Consider the following 22,389-nt stretch of genomic DNA (forward strand, 5'->3'; position numbering starts at 1 on the left):
CTCATGTGGTGTGCGGCAGGGTGAAAGAACTCAATGGCTCACAAAGGAAAACCAGAAAGAGTTCTGTACAGCAGGACTCGTCAAAGTGAGCTCCCTGGGCTCCCCTCTGAAACTTGCTACTAGGGGAAGGTAAGTGCAGAAATTGAAAGAAACTTAGAAACTGCATTGCAATTCAGCACTGCAGTGTCATCCAAACATTTCCAGTAACTCTTTTTTTTTACTGTATTTTATAAAAGTATCAATCTGCAATGACCTAAAAATTTAAAAGCAAAACCCAAAAGAACAAAAATCCTGGTCTTTCATCAGTTACACTGGAGAAGCACCACACTAAGATGTGTGGCAGCAGTCACTCTCCTGAACAGCTCAGGGTGGACATGTAAGGACAGAACTGTGGACATAGTTGGGATGTGTCTGCCCCAGTTTAACTTATGACTGAAGGCACAAAGGACATCCACTGGTACCCACAGTTCTCCCTGTAGTCAAAGAATGCACAGGAATACCAAAAGACTACTTCATACTCCACAGTACAGGCAGTCTCCAACAGCCCTAGAAGGTGGATGACAAAGCTCAGGGTGGAAATGGGCAGCATTACTAAGCCTCAAACGAGCCCAAAGTCCATCTCTTCTCCCTAGCACTCGTTCTAAAACCACTGATCCTGCTCCCATAGGCCTGCATGGGACTTGGACGCATGAGCACACTGCCTCTGTAAGTGCCCTGACCTGCAGAGAGAAGCTCCTAGACGCACGGGAAGTGTACAAAGGGCTGAATGAGCAACAGAAGGGTGGTAAAATGAGCGAAGAAGGTGGGGCCATCTCTCAATATGCTGAGCAGTCTTGCTAACAGAAAGCATTACAAAACAATTGTCGTTATTAGGCGTTAGTTATTCCAGAATGAGCAAGTGAGCAGATAAAGGAGGCTCTGGCTTTTCTAAAATGTGATTAAGCCCAAAATACAGTCGAAGGGAAAAGGTGTGGCAATGCGAAGGAAAAAGCAAAGCCTGTAGAGCAACAGCATACGGCCGGGCCGCGGAGAAAGGCCGAGGCCACGCCCAACTGTGCCACCACCTCAAGGAACAATCGCTGGGTTAGCTCAGGTACATCTGACCACCTCTTACAAGTTATCCGAGTCATTCCTCTCTCTAAAACATCACTCGAAATCCCCCTCTCCAGAAAACCATACTTTGTAATAGAGAGATCCCTTAACAAAGGACAGCAGCCTTCTCCTTACCAACCCTGGGATGATCTGCTGTGAAGTGATCTAACACAGGGAACCTGGCAGCCCAGCATTAGCCTTACCCCAAATACTTAACCTAAACTTAAATCAAGTCCTTAGAGCTTACTGCAATTTAGATGAAATGCAGGGCCAGCGGAGCAAGCTAAATGACACCAGGAGAAACAATCACATCTATCCCGGAAGAGGATACTCTTACAAAACTGCTGGCCTGATCTTGGAAAAGTCAATGCCATGGAGAAGGGGAAAAAAAGATGGGGGACTCCTCCAAAGCAAAAATCCCAAACCACCCTCTGCCACCCTTCCTCACCCTTTCTTTCAACCTCAGCTCCACCTGCTTCACTACCTTCTTATATAGCCCAGACCCCCCACTTTAAGTCACTTCAATACCCCAACAAGGATCTCAGCATCCTCATCTGTAATGTATTCCTGAACTCTCCAGAATATGACTTCATGCCCACTCTCAGCATAAGATCCTTTGAACTCTCACAGATGAAATACAAATGACAAGGTCCACATTGCTGCTTTCATCTCTCTTTCTCTCTCTCTCTCTTCCCTCTTCTCCTTCTTCCCTCTCTCTAGCAGTGTGTAACTATAAAGAGCCCATTTCAGGAAGATTCTAACCAAGGCAGTGCCACACATTGTCAGGTAACTAATCCTATCAAGTTACCTAATTATTCTGACATCCTAAGAAAGAAAAAAGAAAAACAAGAAAGGAAGGAAGGAAAGAGAGAGAAAGAGATAAAAAGGGTCATACAAAGATAAATGACAAATTTGTTTTATAGCATCCACGTTAACACCATAGCATTCTGTAAGTCTCTGTTTTTCCCTCTGGACCCCAACTGCTGTGTGCTTAACTCTGCTGAGCAAGGTCCCTGACTCTCCTGTCCAAGGTTCCTCTGTGCTTCAAAAACACTGTGAGGTTCTTTCCTATGAGGAAAGAACCTGTCCACTCCTGTAAGGTTTCTGCACTGGCTCCTCCTGCCTCTCCCTCTAAATGATCCAGCTCCTGCTCTCTGCCTATCTCACTCCCCTGGTTCCCAATGCGTGATCTCATTCTCACCCACTTCTTCGGGGATAATCTCTATTTACCTGTCTCAAAACTTTCTCTCTGCACACTGCTTACCTTGAGACCACATGTATCACAGTGCACCAGATGGCTCCCAGGTGTGGCTCTGTGGTCAGTACCATGACTGCTGCATCACAGTCACCTGGGAAGCGTGTCAAGACACATTTATGAGCTCTATCCCTGGACTCTGAATCACTAACCTAGAAGAGGACAAGGACTCTGTACTTTAAAACCTCCCCAGGTGACTCTGACAGCAGCCAGGTCTAAGACTCTGTCAGACACTGCCACTGCCCCATCGTCTCCTAATACTTAAACTATAGAAAAGACACTATCTTTCTCTCTAAGCCTGCTCTATCACATGTGCTCCCCACCGTAACACAGAACACTACTTCCTACTCATTTCAGGTCCAAACAGGTCCACTTATTTATGTGCATAGGCCTTCTTACGACAGACAGAGCCCAAGACACACAGATCTGTCACCTCTGGACCTTTACCACTTGCTCCCACCTGTCTTCCCATCTCAGACCTCCCAGAGCCACCACAGCTCAGCTGTGTGAAGTTCCCCCCCTTCCCCTACAAGCTCAATGGATTCCCTCCTTCACGCTTTTCCAAAGCTGTTCTCTCAGTGGTTCACCTCAGTCCCAACTCCATCTAACATGTTTTCAATCACTGTCCCCACACAAGGCCAACAGAAGCCTCCTATGCTCTTCTCTTGTGCTCTGGTGAAGAAACTCCCCTCACATGTTGGCACAGTGTTATCTGTAGACATGACAGAACTTTCCATCAGAATTAGTGGTAGATCCTGCACTGGGTGTACACTGCTTGCGAGTAGGAACTGCTCTCCTTCTCTCTCACATCTCGAAATTCTTCAGATTTGCCTTGAAAGTATCTATCATGTGACTTGGTGAACAGCATACGACATAAGATACAGAAAAACCCATGGCTTCATGAGCCATCTGTATATTAAGGCAACTCCAGCCTCCTCTAAATCCTTAACTTCAATTTCCACACACTATTACTAATCACATAAAAGAGCTAAGGAGCACACCAAAATAGCATTTCACTGGCCGCCTACCTATATACTCTTACTAGTTTCTACTAATAGCTAGGCAGGCTGAGGACTGACTGAGTCATTAAGAGAGCCTTTTTCTGAATCATCCACACCACTTCCTGCTCTTTATTCTTCCAAGTAAATAAAATACCCAAGAATTGTTCTAACCAAACTAAACTCTATTTTAAGAAGTAAAATTAGGTTAAAATCCAAAAATGCATAGTGAATGTTTATCTCACTGAACAACTAATCATTCATTACACACTGCATACCTGAATTGGGATACAGGCAAACATCATTAAGGTCATGTTCTGGCTCCAAGGAAGTAAATATTTTTCCCTAAAATAGTAAGTAAAAATGAATTATTAAAATAGTTAAAACAGCTTTTGGCAATGGAGACATACATAGCTACTTACTGCTACATAAAGAAATTAAAAAACCTAAATAAAGAATTTAGATTTGAAAAATCTTAAGAGAATTTGTTTTATCAATTTATCGGATATTCTCATTTAGAAAGGAAGAAACTGAGGCCCAGAGAGGTGCCTTATCTGAAAAGGAAAAATTTTAAAAATCAAGTTTTAAAGGTAATGGCTACATGGTAGTAAAGGGTGAAGTTTAAAATAAGTTGTGGACCAACTTTACACAAAAGTTGCATAATCAGTGACATATCCACATTTTAACTTTTAATTAATTAAGAAACTGTTTAATGGTGAAGACATGGCCATTGTGGTAAACAAGGACACGTGCCATACCTGTAGCAGAGCTTAGAGGAGGACCATGACAATGCCTATGAGGTAGCTGGGGATATAGCTCAGTGGTGAGTGCTTGCCTACCATGGTCAAGGCCCTGGACTCAATTCCCACATCACATACACACAAAAGACAATGTATGTGAAATACAAAACGAAACCTGATAAATATGTAAAGTGTTAGTTATTACATAGCTAAGGCTGAAAATGTCTACTTTACATGAAGGGGAAATTATTATATTTTTAAAATTTAAAAAGAAAAAAAAAAGAAGGTAGGTATAGAGAAAGGTGATGAGAAAGATAAAAAAAAGGAAAGCAAGCCACGCAGAACCAAGTAATCTAGGTGTTAAGCAAGAGGAAATATTTAGTCATAAGAAACAAAAAATGCCAAAATAAAACTGATTGTAGCAATTACAGTCTGATGATTTCAAGCAGTGCTGCAGACCAGTTCTGCCAGCTCTTGCAGTTAGAAGTCATTAGAAGACTGACACTAGGACAGGGCAGAAGGGGAGAGGAGCTGGAGCCCAGGGAAAATGGTTACTTCCTGCTCCATGAGATACACCAGCCAAGTTCTTATTCAACACAAACATCAAAACTCATGCAGGTACCTCTCTTTCATCTCAAGTTCCCACTGAAATGGGAAGGAAGAAGAAAGGAAAATGAAGGAAGGGGAAAGGGAAGTACAATGCATGGAAAAAAAAGAAAAGGTGCCATAGGTTAAAGAAATCTATATTCTGGAAAATGCAGTAGTTAAGGAGCCTGGAAAGACATATCCAGGATGATTAAGGATATGTCTTGAGGTACCTTGAGGTAGGATGGAAGCCAGGCCAAGGTTAACTTCACCAGTATTTTATAAATTTTTAAAAATAAAAATGTATGCATGTATAGTATTAAAAGTAAACAGTATTTTAACATCAACTAGTTTGGCTTGCCAGAAAAGGAGCAGAGAAAAAACTGAGTCTTTCTGAGAGAACTCTCAATTCCAAGCTCACAAAGGCAGACAGCAGAGTCGTTCCCAGAGCAATAATTGAAATAATTCTTCCAAAAAATTAAAGCCATCCTCTTCTCTGTAACTTACACAGTCACTAGAATCTAGGATGGAATTAGGGCCTAGAAGAGGCAGAACACAGCATCCCAAGAAAAATTGAGTGGACAGGACAGATCCAGCGGGCTAAAGAAAGTGAGGTAAGTGAAGCCTGCAGAGTCAAAAGTGAAATGTAAAAGCCACACAATGGTCTGAGAAGCCAAAGATGACTCCAGTGGCTGCCTAGAGGCCTGTGCTCTATGCACAGCAGGCCCCTGCAGACCAGCACCTGCCCTGAGGTCATGGACTCTGAGGACTCCAGGCCTTCCTACCAACTTTATCTCAGGGAGGAAAAGTTTTAAAAGTGACACTTTTTTTAAGCTACTGATACTAAGTTTCACAATTCTTACATGTTAATTAAAACAAAAATTTTTTAAAATTCTAAGTTTCCAATTACCTAAATGCAAGGAACTCCTGTCTTATTTTTATTTATATTTTTTTAATACTGGATTTTTGAACGCAGGGCCTGTGCTTGCTAGCTATGCACTACTTGAGCCACACCTCTAGCCATAAACACAATGAACTCCTAAAAGCAACTCCTGTGCTGAATGCATTTTTACAGTTTAGTGGATGAACTTACCGACGACTATTTTCTCAAAATACTTAGGTTTTAAAATGAAAACTGAAAGCTAAAGGAAGATTAAAACCAGCAATCCAGGATTTTGCTACTTTTTAAATGACATTTGAAATCAAGGGGAAGGAACATCAAAATATTTTTAAGAAATTAAGTTTGTAAGAAAAATAATTGTGGTAGACTGCCTGCTTAGTAAGTATGAGTCCTAAATACACACACACACACACACACACACACACACACGCACAAATAGTAAGGGCTGGTGGAGTGGCTCAAGCAGTAGAGAGCCTGCCTAGCAAGTCTAAGACCCTGAGTTCAAATCCCAGTACTGCCAAAAACAATGATAATAATAGTGATAATTGTAAGAGATTCTATAAAGGTGTCATCTCTAAAATCTACTTGTTTGAGGTAGAGAAAAGATACCAGGAGCTCATGAACTCTCACAGGGTTGTGAGAGAGCCAAGACCTTGGAGGTTCTCAGGCACACACCTTCTTAAACAATGATTTCTATCTACCTAACTCAACGTCTAAAATACATGCCAGTGCTAGCAAATCAGGAAAACTTTGTATTACTTTACCCAAATGCAGATATTATCTACCCTGAAGTAACTGACAGACAAAGTTCCCAAATGGGTACTCAATATCTTTTTCAAGAACACACATAACTCAAAAATGACAAAAGAAAGAAAATGAGCATGAGGATCACATACAAATAAAAGAGGAAGAAATTTCAACAAAAAATACGTACTGAGTTCTTATTCCACATTTTGATAATTCGCGAGTCTGCAGACAAAATCACATCTAGTGAGTCCTGGAAATGAACTGACTTAATAGGCAGTCCATACTGGTGATCCTTAACTAGCAAAGGTTTATCAGATCGAAGATCATATAATAAAACCTAAAAGAAAAAAAAAGTTACTACTGTTCAAACAAACTAAATATTTTACCTTAAAAAGAAACAGCTGAAAGTTAAAACAATGACTGCCATCTGTCTCACTGCCTTTTATGAAAACAATAATCACCCTTACTCAGGGTGCTAACATTCTAAAGACAGCCAGCAACACTCAGGAAAGTCTTTTAAGTTATCCTTAGACTACATAGTTTTATGAATTCAATTCTGACAGTACTGTTTAGACACACTAAGTGTGAGTACTACTGATCTGTTGTTAATTCAACAAACACATACTGAGGGCACTGTCATAGCAATCTATACAAATGAGAATAAAAGGCACACTGAGGCATAGTCCAGGTGGACTCAGAATGCTAGGAGGAAGGGAATCTTCTGCCTCTGGTCATTAGAGGCAAGGGGCCCTGAAAAACTAGGTCTGAGTCCTAGGTGAGGGCCCCTCCCATCCAGGATGACAGAAGTAGTAATCAACTCAGGCAGGTCTCAGATCTCTTGTAGGGTAAGAGCAAACTTAGAAGGGTGCGAGCTCTGCCTCAGAAAGAGGGAAAGATGAACCTCCCAGGACCAGCACTGCTGATGCAGGCCCTGCTGACCACTCACAGCACGGGATGCAGGTTTGGTGCTATAGTCTTGGAAATATCTATTAAACACTTCTTGTCTGCAGAATTCTCAGATCCTTCAGTATGTATTTAAGCCCACTGTCTCCAAGAGTAGAAGCCTGGCAGAATTCCACATATACTCTGGAAAATAACATTCCACACCCCAATCAAGAGAATGCCTGACATGGGGGATGAGGGAGAATGACAGTGGTGGGAGAATGATGAACCCAATTAGGACACATTGTAGTCATATACGGAAATGTCACAATGAAACCTCCTGTACAACTAATATACGCCAATAAAAATGTTCAGAGAGAGAGAGAGAAAGAGAGAGAGAGAATGAATGCCTGACAGGAGGATCACGGCTTCTAGCCTAGCCTGGGCTACATAGCGAGCTCCAGGCCCAAAATGACAAGGTTCTGGAAGAATCCAGCATTTTGGAGCAGCCTCACCACTCTTGTCAAAACAGTAATGCCTCATTCTCTGTTTACAGTATGATTTTAGAAAGACACGCCTCTGAAATACTGCGTTACACGTGAAGTTTCCAGCTTAAACATTCACCTGTCCCGTGGATGTTCCAACTGCCATGGTCAAGGCACCATTAAACTTCAAAGCAGAGATGGTCGGCAAGCTGTTTATCCTGAAAGGCAAAACATCCATGTTCCATGAATGTATGGTCAAACCTCTTCCTAAGTAACAAGTTCATTAGTAATCTTCATTTCACTTCTAACAGGGAAAAATCACATTTCTAACCTTTTGTTTAGAGAGAAATTGCATCCAAACTTCATAATCAACATCAAAAACATACTTCACATACAAATGCAATCTACCTTCATCTTCCATTTTAATTAAGCCAGGACCAGGTATTTTCAGAAACTCCCATTTTTACTTAAGAAGAAACAATTTTATTTTTGGACATAGGCATACTTATTTCCATTTTTAAATTAAGCAGTGGGCACCAGGTGTGGTGACACAAGCCTATAATTTCAGCTTCTTGGGAGGCAGAGATAGGAGAATCACAGTATAAGGCCAGCCAGGGCAGAAAAGTTAGTGAGACCCTATTACAAAAAGAAGCCAGGCATTGTGGAAGATACCTGTAATCTCAGTGACTGGGGAGATGGAGGTAGGAGGACTGCAGTTCCAGGACCAGCTCAAGCAAAGCACAAGAGCTATCTGAAAACAAACTGAAGCAAAAGGGGTAGAGTATGACTCAAGTGGTAGAGTGCTTGCCTGCAAGCCTGAGGCCTGAGTACTGCCAAAAAATAAAGACAGAAAGAAACAAGTAAGTAAATAAAAATTATCCAGCTAAAATAGAAAACTAATCCCTAAAGAGGATCCTGGTCTCTAAAGCACCAAGTACAGAATGAAGGGCACGGCTACAACTCTAGAATATGCCTTGTACCCACCAACCAACGAGCATGAGTACCAAAAGCAACCCATGGTGGAAACAGAGCTAGATGAAAGTCAACTGTCCTGTTTTTAGTACTTATGCTCTGTGTGCTGTGGCCCAGGACTCCAGGCCAGGCTCTTGGCTTTAAGCATCCTCAAGCCTCCTCTGCCACCCAAAGCCTTGGCCTGGAACTGCACTGTGAGGCCTCATGTTCACACAGTTTCAGTTCTCTTCAAAATTAACACTGGAATAACTTTTCAGCACAGTGACATCTTTCTGTTCACTTACCAAATTTTCCTTTTTAATGAATTTTGTCATTAAATTGAATCCTTCAGTATTTTATAATTTTTGTTGTTATGAGAACTTCTATCCAGTATATTCTTCTAACAGGACATTTATTTTGTAACCAATTCATTTAACTTTCATATTAATTCTTACAGCTTTTTGGTTGATTCTGAGTTTCTCAGGCAGACATCATTTGAATTGTAAATAATGTGAGACTGCTTCCTCTAGCCAGTATTTACACTTCTTTCTTTCTCTTACAGAATTTGTTCCAACTGCTAGATCTATTAAATAATGGAAGTGACAGCTTACAAGGTTGGTAGGAAAAACATGAAGGTAAACATAAATAAATAAATAAATAAAATCACTTGAAACTGAATGAGCAAGGAAATCTACTTTTAACATTTTGGCATACCTCTGGATTTTTCCCATGACTGTACACTTACATGCTCATTGTTCTTCTTATAAAAATGTGGTAAAACTATAAACAACTGTATGATTTGCTTTCCCAAAAAAATATGTATTTTGAAAATGAGTGTTTGCATTATTCTTCCTTACTAAGAAATACGCTTCTGAAACATAACTCTCAAAACTAAACAGTATGTATGCCATACAACATGCCTATAATCCTAGTTATTCAGGAGGCAGAGATCAGGAGGATCGTGGTTCAAAGCCAGTCCAGACAAATAGTTCTCCAGACCCTATCTACACAAAAAACTTAAAAATAAAAATAAAAATAAATGCAAAAACAGTACTTAGAACAAAGGGTTACTGTTCTATAGGAAAGAACTTAAAACAGTACCAGGCAAATGGAAAGTATGGTCAGCTATTATTTCTATCAAGCTTTATTTAATCAATATCCTCTGGCTTTTTCTAACACTAAGATTAATAAAAATGAAGCCAGGCATGTTGGTATGTGTGTCTGTCGTTCCAGCTACTCAGGAGGCTAAAGGAGGATTTCTTGAGCCCAGGAGTGGAGGCCAGCCTAGGTAATAAAGTGGGACCTCCTCCCCACCCTCACACCCCTCCCCCTCCGTAAGCTCAAAAACAGAGTGAGTAACCATACAGAGGTAGATGCCTGGGCTGAGGAGAGAGGGAACATTCTAAGAGATGGGTCGATGTTGAAACGGACACTAGGTACTTTGTAAGGCAATTTAGCAATGTACCAAAGCCTTGAAAACGTGGATGCTGCTTAACCCAGAAATTCAGTTTGAGGTATTTTCCCTCAGGAAATAATCACTGAAATGGAAACAGTCATCAGCACCAACAGAGGTCTGATTACTTGAATTATATCTGCCTTGTTTTCAGTTTCACCTTCTTTTTTGTATGTCTGAAGCCACTTAGCATCTTTTTTATACTAAGTATAAGTCACTTTTTCAAAATAATAAAATTATTTTTAAATAAAATATACTTTATCATGCAACTGAAAATCCCTTACTTTAAGGAGAAAACAAACTAGAAAAAAATGTCAATCAACTTCTATTTTTAAAAAATAAACAAAATAAGTACTCCCACATTTCTCAAAACCAAGGCTAAGATTATTATTTCACATCTCTTCCTTAGATTGCCTCCATTATTTCTATTGTAGTCACTGAATTTCAAGTAGCCTCAAGACATTGCAAGTAACTCCTGCTGACCTGTTTTTCTTAAATGACTTTTCTTAAATGCAACAATTAATGACAGAGTTTGTACCAGAGCCCAACTCTATTCTAATTCAAAGGGAAGTCAGTGTCTAAGAGTAAGAGAAAATTACTCGCTCTGCTTCCTAGACAGGGTAAATATCTTTAAGTTATAATTGATTTTCTTACTTACCAAAAATAGGCAAGTTTCTGATTTGTTTTCTTTCATACCAATAAAATAAAACATTAATATGCACTTTACATTGTTTTATTCTATTAACAAATACAGGCGTGGACTTCGACTTAAAATAGTATAGATCAATATACCAGAGTGTAATTAATGAAGTTGCTTATTTATATTACTTTAACATAAAACTCAATAGTAACTAGAAGAAATAAGTGTTCCTGTGTTCACTTTAAATGTCATAAATAAAAGATGAAAAAATTAATTTATTCTTTATTCACCACATAAAACAGAACTTTTATGCAGTCATTCTTCATTTTTTCCTAGGCCAAGGAAGCTTCACATAAAAGGATTTTTTCAAATAACCATGAATTCTTCTCCCCCTCCACACGCCCCCCCCCCCTCAAAAAAAGGAAATCACACAAAATGTTGTAGAAATTGAGAGGTTCGTGGTCTCTTGGTAGCCTGTAGTCATCAAACATCTGCCTCCCTGTGGTGTGACAATGGAATGTGTCTAAATTCTCCCAGGACTGAAATGAGGATGTGTTGGTCAAATCGCAGCACTAAGAATTCCAAGAGCCCAGGGGAAAAGCAGCATGTAATTGCATATCAAGGGTTCCCTGAGAAAGCAATCTACCTGTGTGCCATCATACTCACACAGAAAAACACCTGAAGGGTTAAGTGCCAAACTGTGGAACCATCACCACTCTGGTGAGTGGAGGAGAGACAGGGACTTTTTCTTCTTGCTTAACTAAAGCCTCTACTTTGTTGGAGGCTTTTGTCCTCCAAGTATTACTTTTCTGTGTGTTTAAGTGTAGGAATTAGGCAAACTGGAGCAACAAAAAAGCTTGCCTTAGTGGTTAAAGCACATCTTCTTGAGTGGAGGTGTGGCTCAAATGGTAGAGCACCTGCCTAGCAAGCACAAAGCCCTGATTTCAAACCCCAGTAGCACCAAAGCCCATCTTCTGGCCTGTCAGCTTTAATAAGAAAGGATTTTGATGTAAAACAATCACAGACACTACAACTTCAGGTATGAGTCCTAAGGGTTTCAAACATAGCAATTTATCTTATTGATAACACTGATATTGATGGACAGTCACACTGCAAACTAATTTATACTTACTCTGAATCTGCTGTGACACTCCTCAGTGCGCAGTCTAACACACCAACTCTGTTCCGCATTCTGGGATCCCAGCATTCCACTCGGCCCTACATAAATAAAAGCCAACTTTTAAGAAAAGCTGCTCTAGAAAAAATCCAAACACATACAAAAATAAGTTTACTAACATTGATTACTTCATGCAGGAAAAAAAATGTAACCTTATAACCTTTGAAGTACTGTTTAAATATTTTACAAGGAGCTGATATTCTTTTATAACTAGAGAAAGAAAAAAACTAGCAATGAAAAGGTCCAAAATGTAATGCATGATCCTTGATTGGATGGTGATAGGGAAAGAGCCATGAAAGACACATTCGTATAATTGGGGAAATTTAAATACTCAAGTATCATATCAATATTAAATATTTCATATTGTTACGTTAAAATTAAATTTCTTTATCAACGATGGTGAAGAGGAAGATAGCCCTGGAACAGGGTTGTAAAACATGGTAAACTGTCAATTAAAAGCTGTAACCTCGGACAGAGCTGTGAGGAATTGCCCATTAGAGCCCTGCAAAAGCTCAGGACCGAGATAAGAGGCACCAAGCAGAGATAAGCACCCATTCCTGCCCTTCTTTGTCTCCACTTGTAAATAAACTTCCCAAAGCAGGTCTCCCCTGCTGTTCTTATCTAAACAACACTAGGTTCCTAGCTCACTACCAGCCCAATTAACCTAAACAATCTAACTCACTGGTTAGGACACCATGACCTGAGCACATCTTTGTAACCTGATGCCCTAACACTACCTTTTAAATATCTTGTGAATCCTTTGTTCAGGGCTCAGACACTGGTACACGTCTGGGCCCGCTAGCGTAAAAATAAAAAAACCTGAGTTCTCCACTCCTCTGAGTGTCGCTTGGTTTCTCCTCTGACTACCCTGCCATAACAATGGTATTAGGAGCTTACAGGAGAAGTCCTGATAGGTTCTGGGAGTTTTTTTGAGATGGGGGAGTTGCCCAGGCTGGCCTTAGACTCCTAAGTTCAAGTGATCCTCCTGCCTCAGCCTCTCAAATAGCTGGGATTATTGGGTAAGTCTTTGTTCTTAAGAAATACGTATTAAATGTTTAGGATAAAACTGTCATAATGTCCATGACTTATTTTCAAATGGTTTAGAAAACACCTTTAAAATATACACATTTTTATTTAAAAAAAAAAGAGAGAGAACGTAAATGTGCAAAATGCAGGTAAATGATTACTAAAACATGTGTTTAACATTTCTGGAGGTATGTAATTTTTATAAAAAGCTATGGTAATGTGTGTGTGTGTGTGTGTGTGTGTGTGTGTGTGTGCTGTGACTCCAACTTAGGGCCTCACAATACTAGGCAAGTGCTCTACCACTGACCTATGTCCCCAGTCTGGAGGAAAATCCTTTCTTAAAAAAAAGAGAACTGCAAACAACAGAGCAAGGAAACAACTGTCTCCCTTGGGACCAGGTGTGCTTCAATTTAGCATTTTTTCTGATTGTTTGACATCTGCATACACACAATGAGACATCTTAGGGAAGGGGCCCAATGACAGTCATTTGTGTTTCATATATACATTACACACATAGCCTGAAGATAATTTCATACAATATTGTTAATGATTTTGTGCATGAAGCAAAGTTTCATGGTGTGGAATTTTCACTTGTGAGGTTGGTGTTCAGGAAGTTTCAGATTTTGGAGCATTTCAGAGTGCAGATTAGGGATGCTCAGCCCGTACATCTATTTAACAGAACCCTACTAGAGCCACACTAGAATTGTGCCCAATTATTAACAGTGTCTACCAAAGGAAATGACTGGTATAGGGTAGAAACAAAGAAAACACCTCACTTTGTACTCTATCATTTGATTTTGTAATTTAAAAATACACAGGACTTTTAAAAATGTTTATGAATATATTAACTGCCTTAAAAGCAAAATTGTGAATATACCTCAGAGGATTCCATCTCATTAATCTTTCAATGTTATTACAAATATGTGTGAATAAGGAAAAGAAATCTTATAGAACACAGAGCAGGTAATTCCAAATAGTATAGTTTTCTTTCTTCTTGAAATAATAGACTTTATGGAAATAAAAAAAAGTCACCTTTCAAAACAAATAATGGATATATAATTCTACGATAAATAGAAAATGGCTTTTAGCCATACTGATTTTCGAAGGCCTAAAACTTAAATATTTCTACTGCTAAACCTCCACTCATACAATTCAAGCCACAAAATTCCAATACTCACTGTCTGATAATATTACATTATAATAACTGTCACAGAAGAAAACAACCCAACATATTATCAAAAATAATGTAAAAATAAACTCTGAGTCCGATCTGATTGTGGTTATCAAATCGCAAGCTACAGTAATTAAGAATTTCAGGAAGCCCAGCCTGCTACTGACTCCTCAATAAGCCCCAGGGCTGATCTTCACACACCTGGTAAAGAAGCAGCCCATCTCAATACACAGCCTCTCGTATAGAGCACACTTCCTGATGTCTTGCCTAGATTGCTCTGTGAACACTCTGTTTAAAAATTAATTTCTAGGCTGGGCATATAATTCAGTTGTATGTTTACCATAAGGCCCCAGGTTCAATTCTCAGCACCAAAAAAAAAGAAAATACAAACAAAAAACTCTAATTTTTGAAGGATGCTATTTTAAAATCTCCCCCTTGGTAAAGTGATTACCAAGAGAATGACTCATTGGTAGCATGCTAGGGTGGAACCCTATGAATACTAGGGTAGAGCTCTACCACTGAGCTATATCCTCAGCCCCAGGTTTTTTAAACTGGCAAATAGGATTCCATTGTTTGAATGTTCTGTAATTTGTTGAACCATCCCTATATGGATGAACTTAAGGTTTACTCAAAAAAAGTTTTTTAGGATTTAAAATAGGACATATGAGGTTGATGCTAACAAGAAATACACATTAAAGGGCTAGGGACGTAGCTCGGGGGTAGAGCACTTGCCTACCATGCTCAAGGGCCTGAGTCTCTCCACAGCACTAGAAAGAAAAGAGAGAAGAAAGAAGCAAGGGAGGAAGGGAGAAGGGGAGAGAAAGGAAGATGCATTAGAACACTACTGTTGAATGTGTTATGATAGAACAGTCAGGTCGAAGAAACATTCTCTTGGTCATCACTTTTACTTGAGGGAGATTTTAAAATAATAAAGTTAACATATGCTTACCTCTATTGTTCCTGTGGCAAATAAACCATGCACTGAATTTATGTCACAAACATTATTCTCCCTAAAATAGCAAAGCAACAAGGTAGAACATATTGGTTAGCATCTGTTTTGTTTGGGTTTTTTTGGGGTGTGTGTGGGGGGGTGGGGGTTATTCTTTAAACATTCTAAATCAACAATCAATCCAAATTCTGTGGGACAATATGATATATTTGATACATTGTAAGAACGTTTGTAAAAGTACCCCCAGCACAGCAATAAAAAAAAAAAAATTCTGTGGGACAGAGATTAGCAGATTCTCTCATTTATCTGCAAATGAAAAGACAGCAAGAAATGAAAAGCCACCATGGCATGAAAAAGTGAAGTGTTTGGCTCAGAGACACCAGAGTTTCTGATCCCCAGGTGACACTCTGTCTGGCAGATGACAAACAAGGAAGCCCTTCTTTCTGAAACACTATTCCACCACCATGAGAAGAAAAGGGTCATTCTATTTTCTTCCAAGGCAAAGTTGCACTCTTAGGAACACAGTCTATCACTATGACAATTTTGAGACCTGTGCATATGGATCTAAGCCTCATTTTCTTTCTCAGTGCAGTGAATATTTCACCTACCTCATTAGACTATTGTGAGAATTAAATGAGATGGACTTTAAAAAGCTCAGCAATGTCCAGAATATAGAAAACACTTAAATAGTTGTTATACACAAGAAATTCTACAGTAAAGAGCAGATACATTTTGAAAGAAAGTAAAAACATTCAATGTTGAAGTGAAGTATCTGGAGAGTTTACTAGCTTTTTAATCATTACATGTTCTTCTAACCTTTAAAAATCCTCTCAAAGCAAGAAGTCGAGTTCAGTAAGCTCTGTAGGAACACACAGAGATGTAATCCAGCTTCCAGCCTTGACTCACTGTATGGTCATGGGCAGTCCACTCGTCCTGCCTCAGCTGCCCTATCTGTGTGGAAATGGCACTAAGACCTACCACAAAACCCACATCAGTCTAAGATGAGCAGATAATAAGTAAAAGGGCTGAATAATGCCCAGCCTGGGGTTAGTGTTTTCACTCATGTGGTCGTTCATTACTCATTCTGATGATGACAATGATAACACGGTCATTCCTAAAGAATTTCTCTTTGAATAAAAGTGTAACTTATAATGTATAGTAAAAGGGAAAATTCTAAAACCTTTAATGTCTGCTAACAAAAAGCAAAAAATCGAAATTAAAAAATGGCACTCTAAGTTAACTCAAAGCTTTTCTACAGGAAGAAAATACCACAAGATTGTGAAGGAGAACTTGATGCTAGAAATAAAATAATATGCAGAGTTTATTAAAGTGACTTTCAGAAGTTTTTAAAGTGAGAATTAAAATCCTTAAGAAATCCCCAGGTCTTTGAGTGAGGTTTTTTTATTGGTTTTTTGTTGTTTTTTTTTTAAATTATTTTATTATTCATATGTGCATACAAGGCTTGGGTCATTTCTCCCCCATGCCCCCACCCCCTCCCTTACCACCCACTCCGCCCCCTCCCTCTCCCCCCTCTCAATACCCAGCAGAAACTATTTTGCCCTTATTTCTAATTTTGTTGAAGAGAGAGTATAAGCCATAATAGGAAGGAACAAGGGTTTTTGCTGGTTGAGATAAGGATAGCTATACAGGGAGTTGACTCACATTGATTTCCTGTGCGTGGGTGTTACCTTCTAGGTTAATTCTTTTTGATCTCACCTTTTCTCTAGTTCCTGGTCCCCTTTTCCTATTGGCCTCAGTTGCTTTTAAGGTATCTGCTTTAGTTTCTCTGCGTTAAGGGCAACAAATGCTAGCTAATTTTTTTTTTCATTTTTCTTTTATTATTCATATGTGCATACAAGGCTTGGTTCACTTCTCCCCCCTGCCCCCACCCCCTCCCTTACCACCCACTCCGCCCCCTCCCTCTCCCCGCCCCCCCTGCTCAATACCCAGCAGAAACTATTTTGCCCTTATTTCTAATTTTGTTGTAGAGAGAGTATCAAATTTTTTAGGTGTCTTACCTATCCTCACCCCTCCCTTGTGTGCTCTCGCTTTTATCATGTGCTCAAAGTCCAATCCCATTGTTGTGTTTGCCCTTGATCTAATGTCTACATATGAGGGAGTGAGTAAGTTTTTTTTTAAGAAAAAATTCACTTATTCACTCATTTATTTATGTGTCGCTAAAGATCAAACCCAGGGCCTTGGGTACACCAAAGCACATCTTCAACACTGAGCTATACTCTCAGTCCTGTTTATGAAAAACTTTTATAGAGCACCTGCCTACCAATTGTGAACCCCTGAGTTTAAACCCCAGTATTGTCCAAAAAAGAAAAACTTTAAAGGTATCCTTTTCTTTCAGCATGTATTAATTGTACAAAGGGGTTTCCCTGAGCTATTTCAATAAATGAATATAATGTACTTTGATCAAATTCACCCCACTGGCACTCTTTCTTATTCCCCCTCCTCCCCTTTTTGAACATTTTTTTTTTCCCTAGTGATACCGGGGTTTGAACTCAAGGCTTTACAATTGCTAGGCAGGTGTTGTACTTCTTGAGCCATGCCTCCAGCTCCCCTTCCCCTTTTAAACAATTTTTAATGGGTTTCATTATTCTATTTTCTTAATGATATCCTTTTTACCTAAGTTCCCCAGAGTGCTACTTAAATGTAATCACATTATTTGGTAACAACTTGAACAGTGGCTCCACCTCCTGGCCAAAATAAATATAGCAGCACCACTAAATACTCACGCAGCATCAGTTTGTAGAGGATTCAGGTATCGTCCTTGCTCTAAATTTAATCTATAAACTTCAGAGCTGCAAAATAATCAAGTCAAAAATCTAGTAAAATACAGTAAACTTTAAGTAAATATAAGCTTTACAAATGTGTACATATGTATCATTCATTAGGCATTACTTTCCTTTGTAAAACTGATACAAAAACTTATTCTAAACCTAAATTATATTATGCATTTGTCCTATATAAAAATAAGTTAAGCCGGGTGCTGGTGCTCACACCTATAATCCTAGCTACTCAGGAGGCAGAGATCAGGAGGATCACGGTTCAAAACCAGCCTAGGCAAATAGTTCATGAGACCCTATCTCAAAAACACCCAACATAGGGCTGGTGGAGTGGCTCAAATTGTAGAGCACCTGTCTAGCAAGTGTGAAGCCCTAAATTCAAGCCCCAGTACTATCAATTTAAAAAAAAAAAAATGAAAGCTTTAGAACACTACGAAATAAGGGTAAGAAACCAAATTCAACAATATTATTCTCCTAGGTTTCCTGTGTAGCTCTCCAGATTTAAAGCCCTATGCTAAGAGAAGTCAGGGGTATAATTCATAAATGAGTCAGTCACTGGAACTTAAAGCAACTTGAAGGCAGACACCATGTCTTTCTTTTCTTTAAAGCCCTCTCTCCCGTGCCCCAATTTTTTTTTTTTTTTAGACAGTCTTGCTATATAGACCGGGCTGGACTCAAACTTACGACCTTCCTGCCTCAGTGTCCTGAGTGCTGGGTTTACAGATATGTGCTACCATGCCCAGTCAAATGAGTTCAAAGTGGAGTATATAACCTCATATAACATTAGTCACGAGATGGTCCAGAAATTCTTCACTAATACTGAATAAACTTAAAGCAGGAGCTACAAGTTTAATGAAGTAAACAGAACTCTGAGAAACAAAAGAAAAATGAACAAAATTGTGTGTCATAAATGATGGCAACTGAACAATTCTATACAGGTTTATATATTTCCCATTGGTAATTCCTGGCTTAACCACTCTGATAGGTAAGTATCATTAATATTTTTAATGTTACAAAGATTTTATTAAGCAAAATTAGGTGTTAAAATACTATTACACATCTAAATAAAATGTTCCAATATATGGAATATTGGGGTTATTATCCCTTGTTTCAAAGATTAATTTTTTTTTACAATAATCACACTTTACCTCTAAAGGTTATTTAAATAATTATACATAACTAATTTAAGGAAAGAAGTTGGTTGAGTGGGAGGTAGCAAGGAGAAAACAAAGAGTGATTGGATCCAATACCTTGCCCCAACAAAGTACAAATCACAGGATGGATAGTGATAAGAGAAATCTCTTCCAAACTTTGGTATTCTGGTTTTGTAGTAAAAACCTGATTGTGAATGAAATTCAATATATCTATCATTATGTAAGAAGACAATCTGAAAATAAAACAAGAAAATTAGTTTGTTTAGGTTTCTAGGTAAAGTGCTTGTTTCATCATCACTAAAACTAGCAAAGCAAGAAAAACTCTACTCTCTCATCCTTGCTCTTTCTCTGAACACACACGTGTACACATATGCTACTGGGATGAAGAATCAAAACTCTTTATTGGTTCCTTAATGTCCTTCTGCATCCTGATAGCTTTCTATAAACCTTACGTTCTAACCGTGAGAATAAGACAAATGCCCTTCATTTGCAAGGCACCAGCATTTTATAACACACATCACTGCACCTTCAACTCAATGCATAATTTCCTATTTCACCTGGGGGAACAGATGTTAATAACCTCACAATTATCACATGGGGCTGATGAACTCCTTGAATAAATTTAAGTTTAACTACTATATAGGTATCTGAAAAGTCAGCAGATGACATTTAAATGCAAATGTATCAATTATTAGAAAAAGTACAGTATAAAATTGTATGTCCAAAACACAAGATAAATACTATCATAGACAAAAGGCAAAATATACCTCATAGTCCCCAGAACTGAGGACAATACATAAAGCTCTATCAGCTAAGAAAATTCAGTTTTCCTTTAAGATGACATCTGATATCACTAAGAAACTTTATTTTGTTTGTTTTTGTCTTATTGAGTTTGCCTTAACTGGTACATAAAAACATAAAAGGTGTACATAGGGTAATATGATGCTTCATAATCATTTCATTTTAAATTGAGTAGGGGCTGTACGGATAATGACAAGAAATGCTGAAAATGACAAGAATTGAAAGATGGACCTCTGGCCCCAAGAAAAGAAATAAATCTATGTAATTGTACTCTGAACTATATCAGAATACTCCACAACCTCTTGCTGGATTAAAAAAAATTAAACATATAATACTGCTGGTTTACTTTTTACTTACAGATAAGAAAATAAAAGCAATCTGGCAAATAAACCTAGGTTAAATTCAATAATCAGAATTATAAATCCACAATGCAAAATGACCTAAACAGGAAGACTGTTACTAATTTTTAAAAATAGAGACAAAGCCCAGGTACTGGTGGCTCATGCCTGTAATCCTAGCAACTCAGGAGGCAGAGATCAGGAGGATTGTGGTTCAAAGCCTGGGCAAAGAGTTCAAGAGACCCTATCTTGAAAAGCCCATCACAAAAAAAGGATTGGTGGAGTGACTCAAGGTGTAGGACTTGAGTTCAAACTCCAGCACCAAAAAAAATAAATAAAAATATAGACAAGGACTGAGCACCAGTGGCTCACACCTGTAATCCTAGCTACTCAGGAGGATCCCAGTTCAAAGTAAGCCCAAGGCAAACAGTTTAGGAAACCCTATCTCAAAAAAAAAAAAAATCACAAAAAAAAGGTTAGCAGAGTGGAGGGAGGGTGGGGGGTGGGGGAGAGAGAGAGAGGCTTCATTTGCGATATGGAGAACTAATTTTGATATCAGACCAAAGGCTACCTCTACCAATGTTGTTTAAAGAGATACTACACATTACACATGTAACAAACTAAAAATTTATTAACAGAAAATGATAGATTACCTATTACTATACAGCCATTTTTAATTTAACAATGGGAACATGATAAAAACATTTATTATAAAAATAAGGTCTACTAACACATTTCTTGAGTATAGCAAGTAAAAACCAATGCTTTCAAACATACCTTTGAATAGTCATCAGATAAAATTTCAAAGGTGAGGACTGAAAAATAATAATGGGAAAATGCTATTATCAATATTCTTAATAAAATGCAAACTTGATGCAAAGATTCTAATTCGACCCAGGAATTTTACACAAATACCTTTTCTTCCCACCCTAGAGAAAACAAGGACAAAATTATAATGCTCCCAACATGCCAACTGGAAAGTTAAAAACTTTAGTTTCTGAACATATGTCATCTAAATTTTTTATACAACTGAAAACAAATCCATAAAATGACTCCTAAATTTTCTACCATTTTTATAGACACGTTCAAAATAATTTTAAAACTTTCACATATATATTAAAACACTGTGTGTGGGGGGGGGCGGTGTGTGGGGTACTGGGGTTTGAACCCAGGGTTTTGCACTCACAAAGCAGGCGCTCTACCACTTGAGCCATACTCCAGTTCAGCATCAAAAAACTTTTTTTTAAATGTTGCTTAACAATGGGCCACAGGAACTTTTTGCCTATTTGTAGTTTACCTGCTAAACAAAGTTTCAATGGTACACGAAGTTTCTACTGTTTTCCAGAAGGAAAGGGTGAGACAAGCTAGGAGACTACTTAGAACTCCACAGAAGAATACTGTCGCATTCGGATTTGAGCTGCTAAATGATGTTGTGTGCCACGTTTATGCTCATTTATTATCCAGCAATGGAAACTAATACACAACTCATTCCCACCTTAAAAAGTAGCAAAGGACACAAAAATAAAAATCTACTTTTTACTCTCTTACCTTCTGAATCTAAACACCTTTCAAACTTCAAGGATAATTGATAGGTGTCATAACAACGAACCCGGGGTTTATATGTTCCTGAAAAAAAGATGTGATGTAAAATCTTGCAAAACTGTGAGTATCCTTTTTGTTCAGAGGTAGACAGGATTAATTACAACCAAATCAAAGAAAAGGAATTTAAAAGCAGCCCGTCCCAAACATCCCAAGAGGAAAATGAGCAAAGGATAAACCAGCAAATAATAGAAAATGAAAGATGACAAACTAATTAGTCTTATAAATAAGAGTGGATTAAAACAATGAAACAGTTTTTGTCTACAGAAGGGCAGAGATAAAAAGATGATTAGATCTGTTAATAAGAAGGTTGAAAAGCTGTTCAAACTACTAATTTTGTTGTTGACTAGCACGCATGAATTCTGAGACAATCTGGCCATGTGTCAAAGCAGATGGTGCTTATACACTCTGAAACTGTATTTCCACTTCTACAAATTGGCCCCACACACTCAGCAGTATACCAAACATGTGAAGAAGGTATGCTGCAGCACTGCTTATAAATGGCCAGAAACGGGAAGCAAATGAAATGCACACTGACAGGAAAATGCTAAAATAAACATTGGTAAGTCCACCTAAGGAAACATCCTGATCATAAAGAGGGTGAGCAGCCCTGCAACTCCTGACATGGAAATCAGCCGACATGTGTTACA

At 38.5% G+C, this 22,389-nt stretch overlaps 1 protein-coding gene across 3 annotated transcripts in view; it reads right to left on the reverse strand.

The window, feature by feature from the left end:
• The window catches only part of Nol10 (nucleolar protein 10), an 84,425-nt gene that overhangs the window by 51,825 nt on the left and 10,211 nt on the right, over window positions 1-22,389 (reverse strand). The window contains exons 4-12 of one of the 3 annotated variants that reach the window (XM_020171857.2): window positions 21,689-21,766; window positions 20,918-20,955; window positions 19,098-19,234; window positions 17,797-17,862; window positions 15,053-15,113; window positions 11,862-11,947; window positions 7,825-7,903; window positions 6,506-6,655; window positions 3,624-3,690 (exon numbers count right to left, since the gene is read on the reverse strand). In XM_020171857.2, the coding sequence (XP_020027446.1) occupies window positions 3,624-3,690; window positions 6,506-6,655; window positions 7,825-7,903; window positions 11,862-11,947; window positions 15,053-15,113; window positions 17,797-17,862; window positions 19,098-19,234; window positions 20,918-20,955; window positions 21,689-21,766 (762 nt within the window). The remainder of the gene's footprint in view (window positions 1-3,623; window positions 3,691-6,505; window positions 6,656-7,824; window positions 7,904-11,861; window positions 11,948-15,052; window positions 15,114-17,796; window positions 17,863-19,097; window positions 19,235-20,917; window positions 20,956-21,688; window positions 21,767-22,389) is intronic. The other 2 variants (XM_074049166.1, XM_020171858.2) reach the window with 2 other exon arrangements.

This window comes from Castor canadensis, chromosome 12 (assembly GCF_047511655.1).
Source record: "Castor canadensis chromosome 12, mCasCan1.hap1v2, whole genome shotgun sequence".
In the NCBI taxonomy this organism is placed as follows: domain Eukaryota; kingdom Metazoa; phylum Chordata; class Mammalia; order Rodentia; family Castoridae; genus Castor; species Castor canadensis.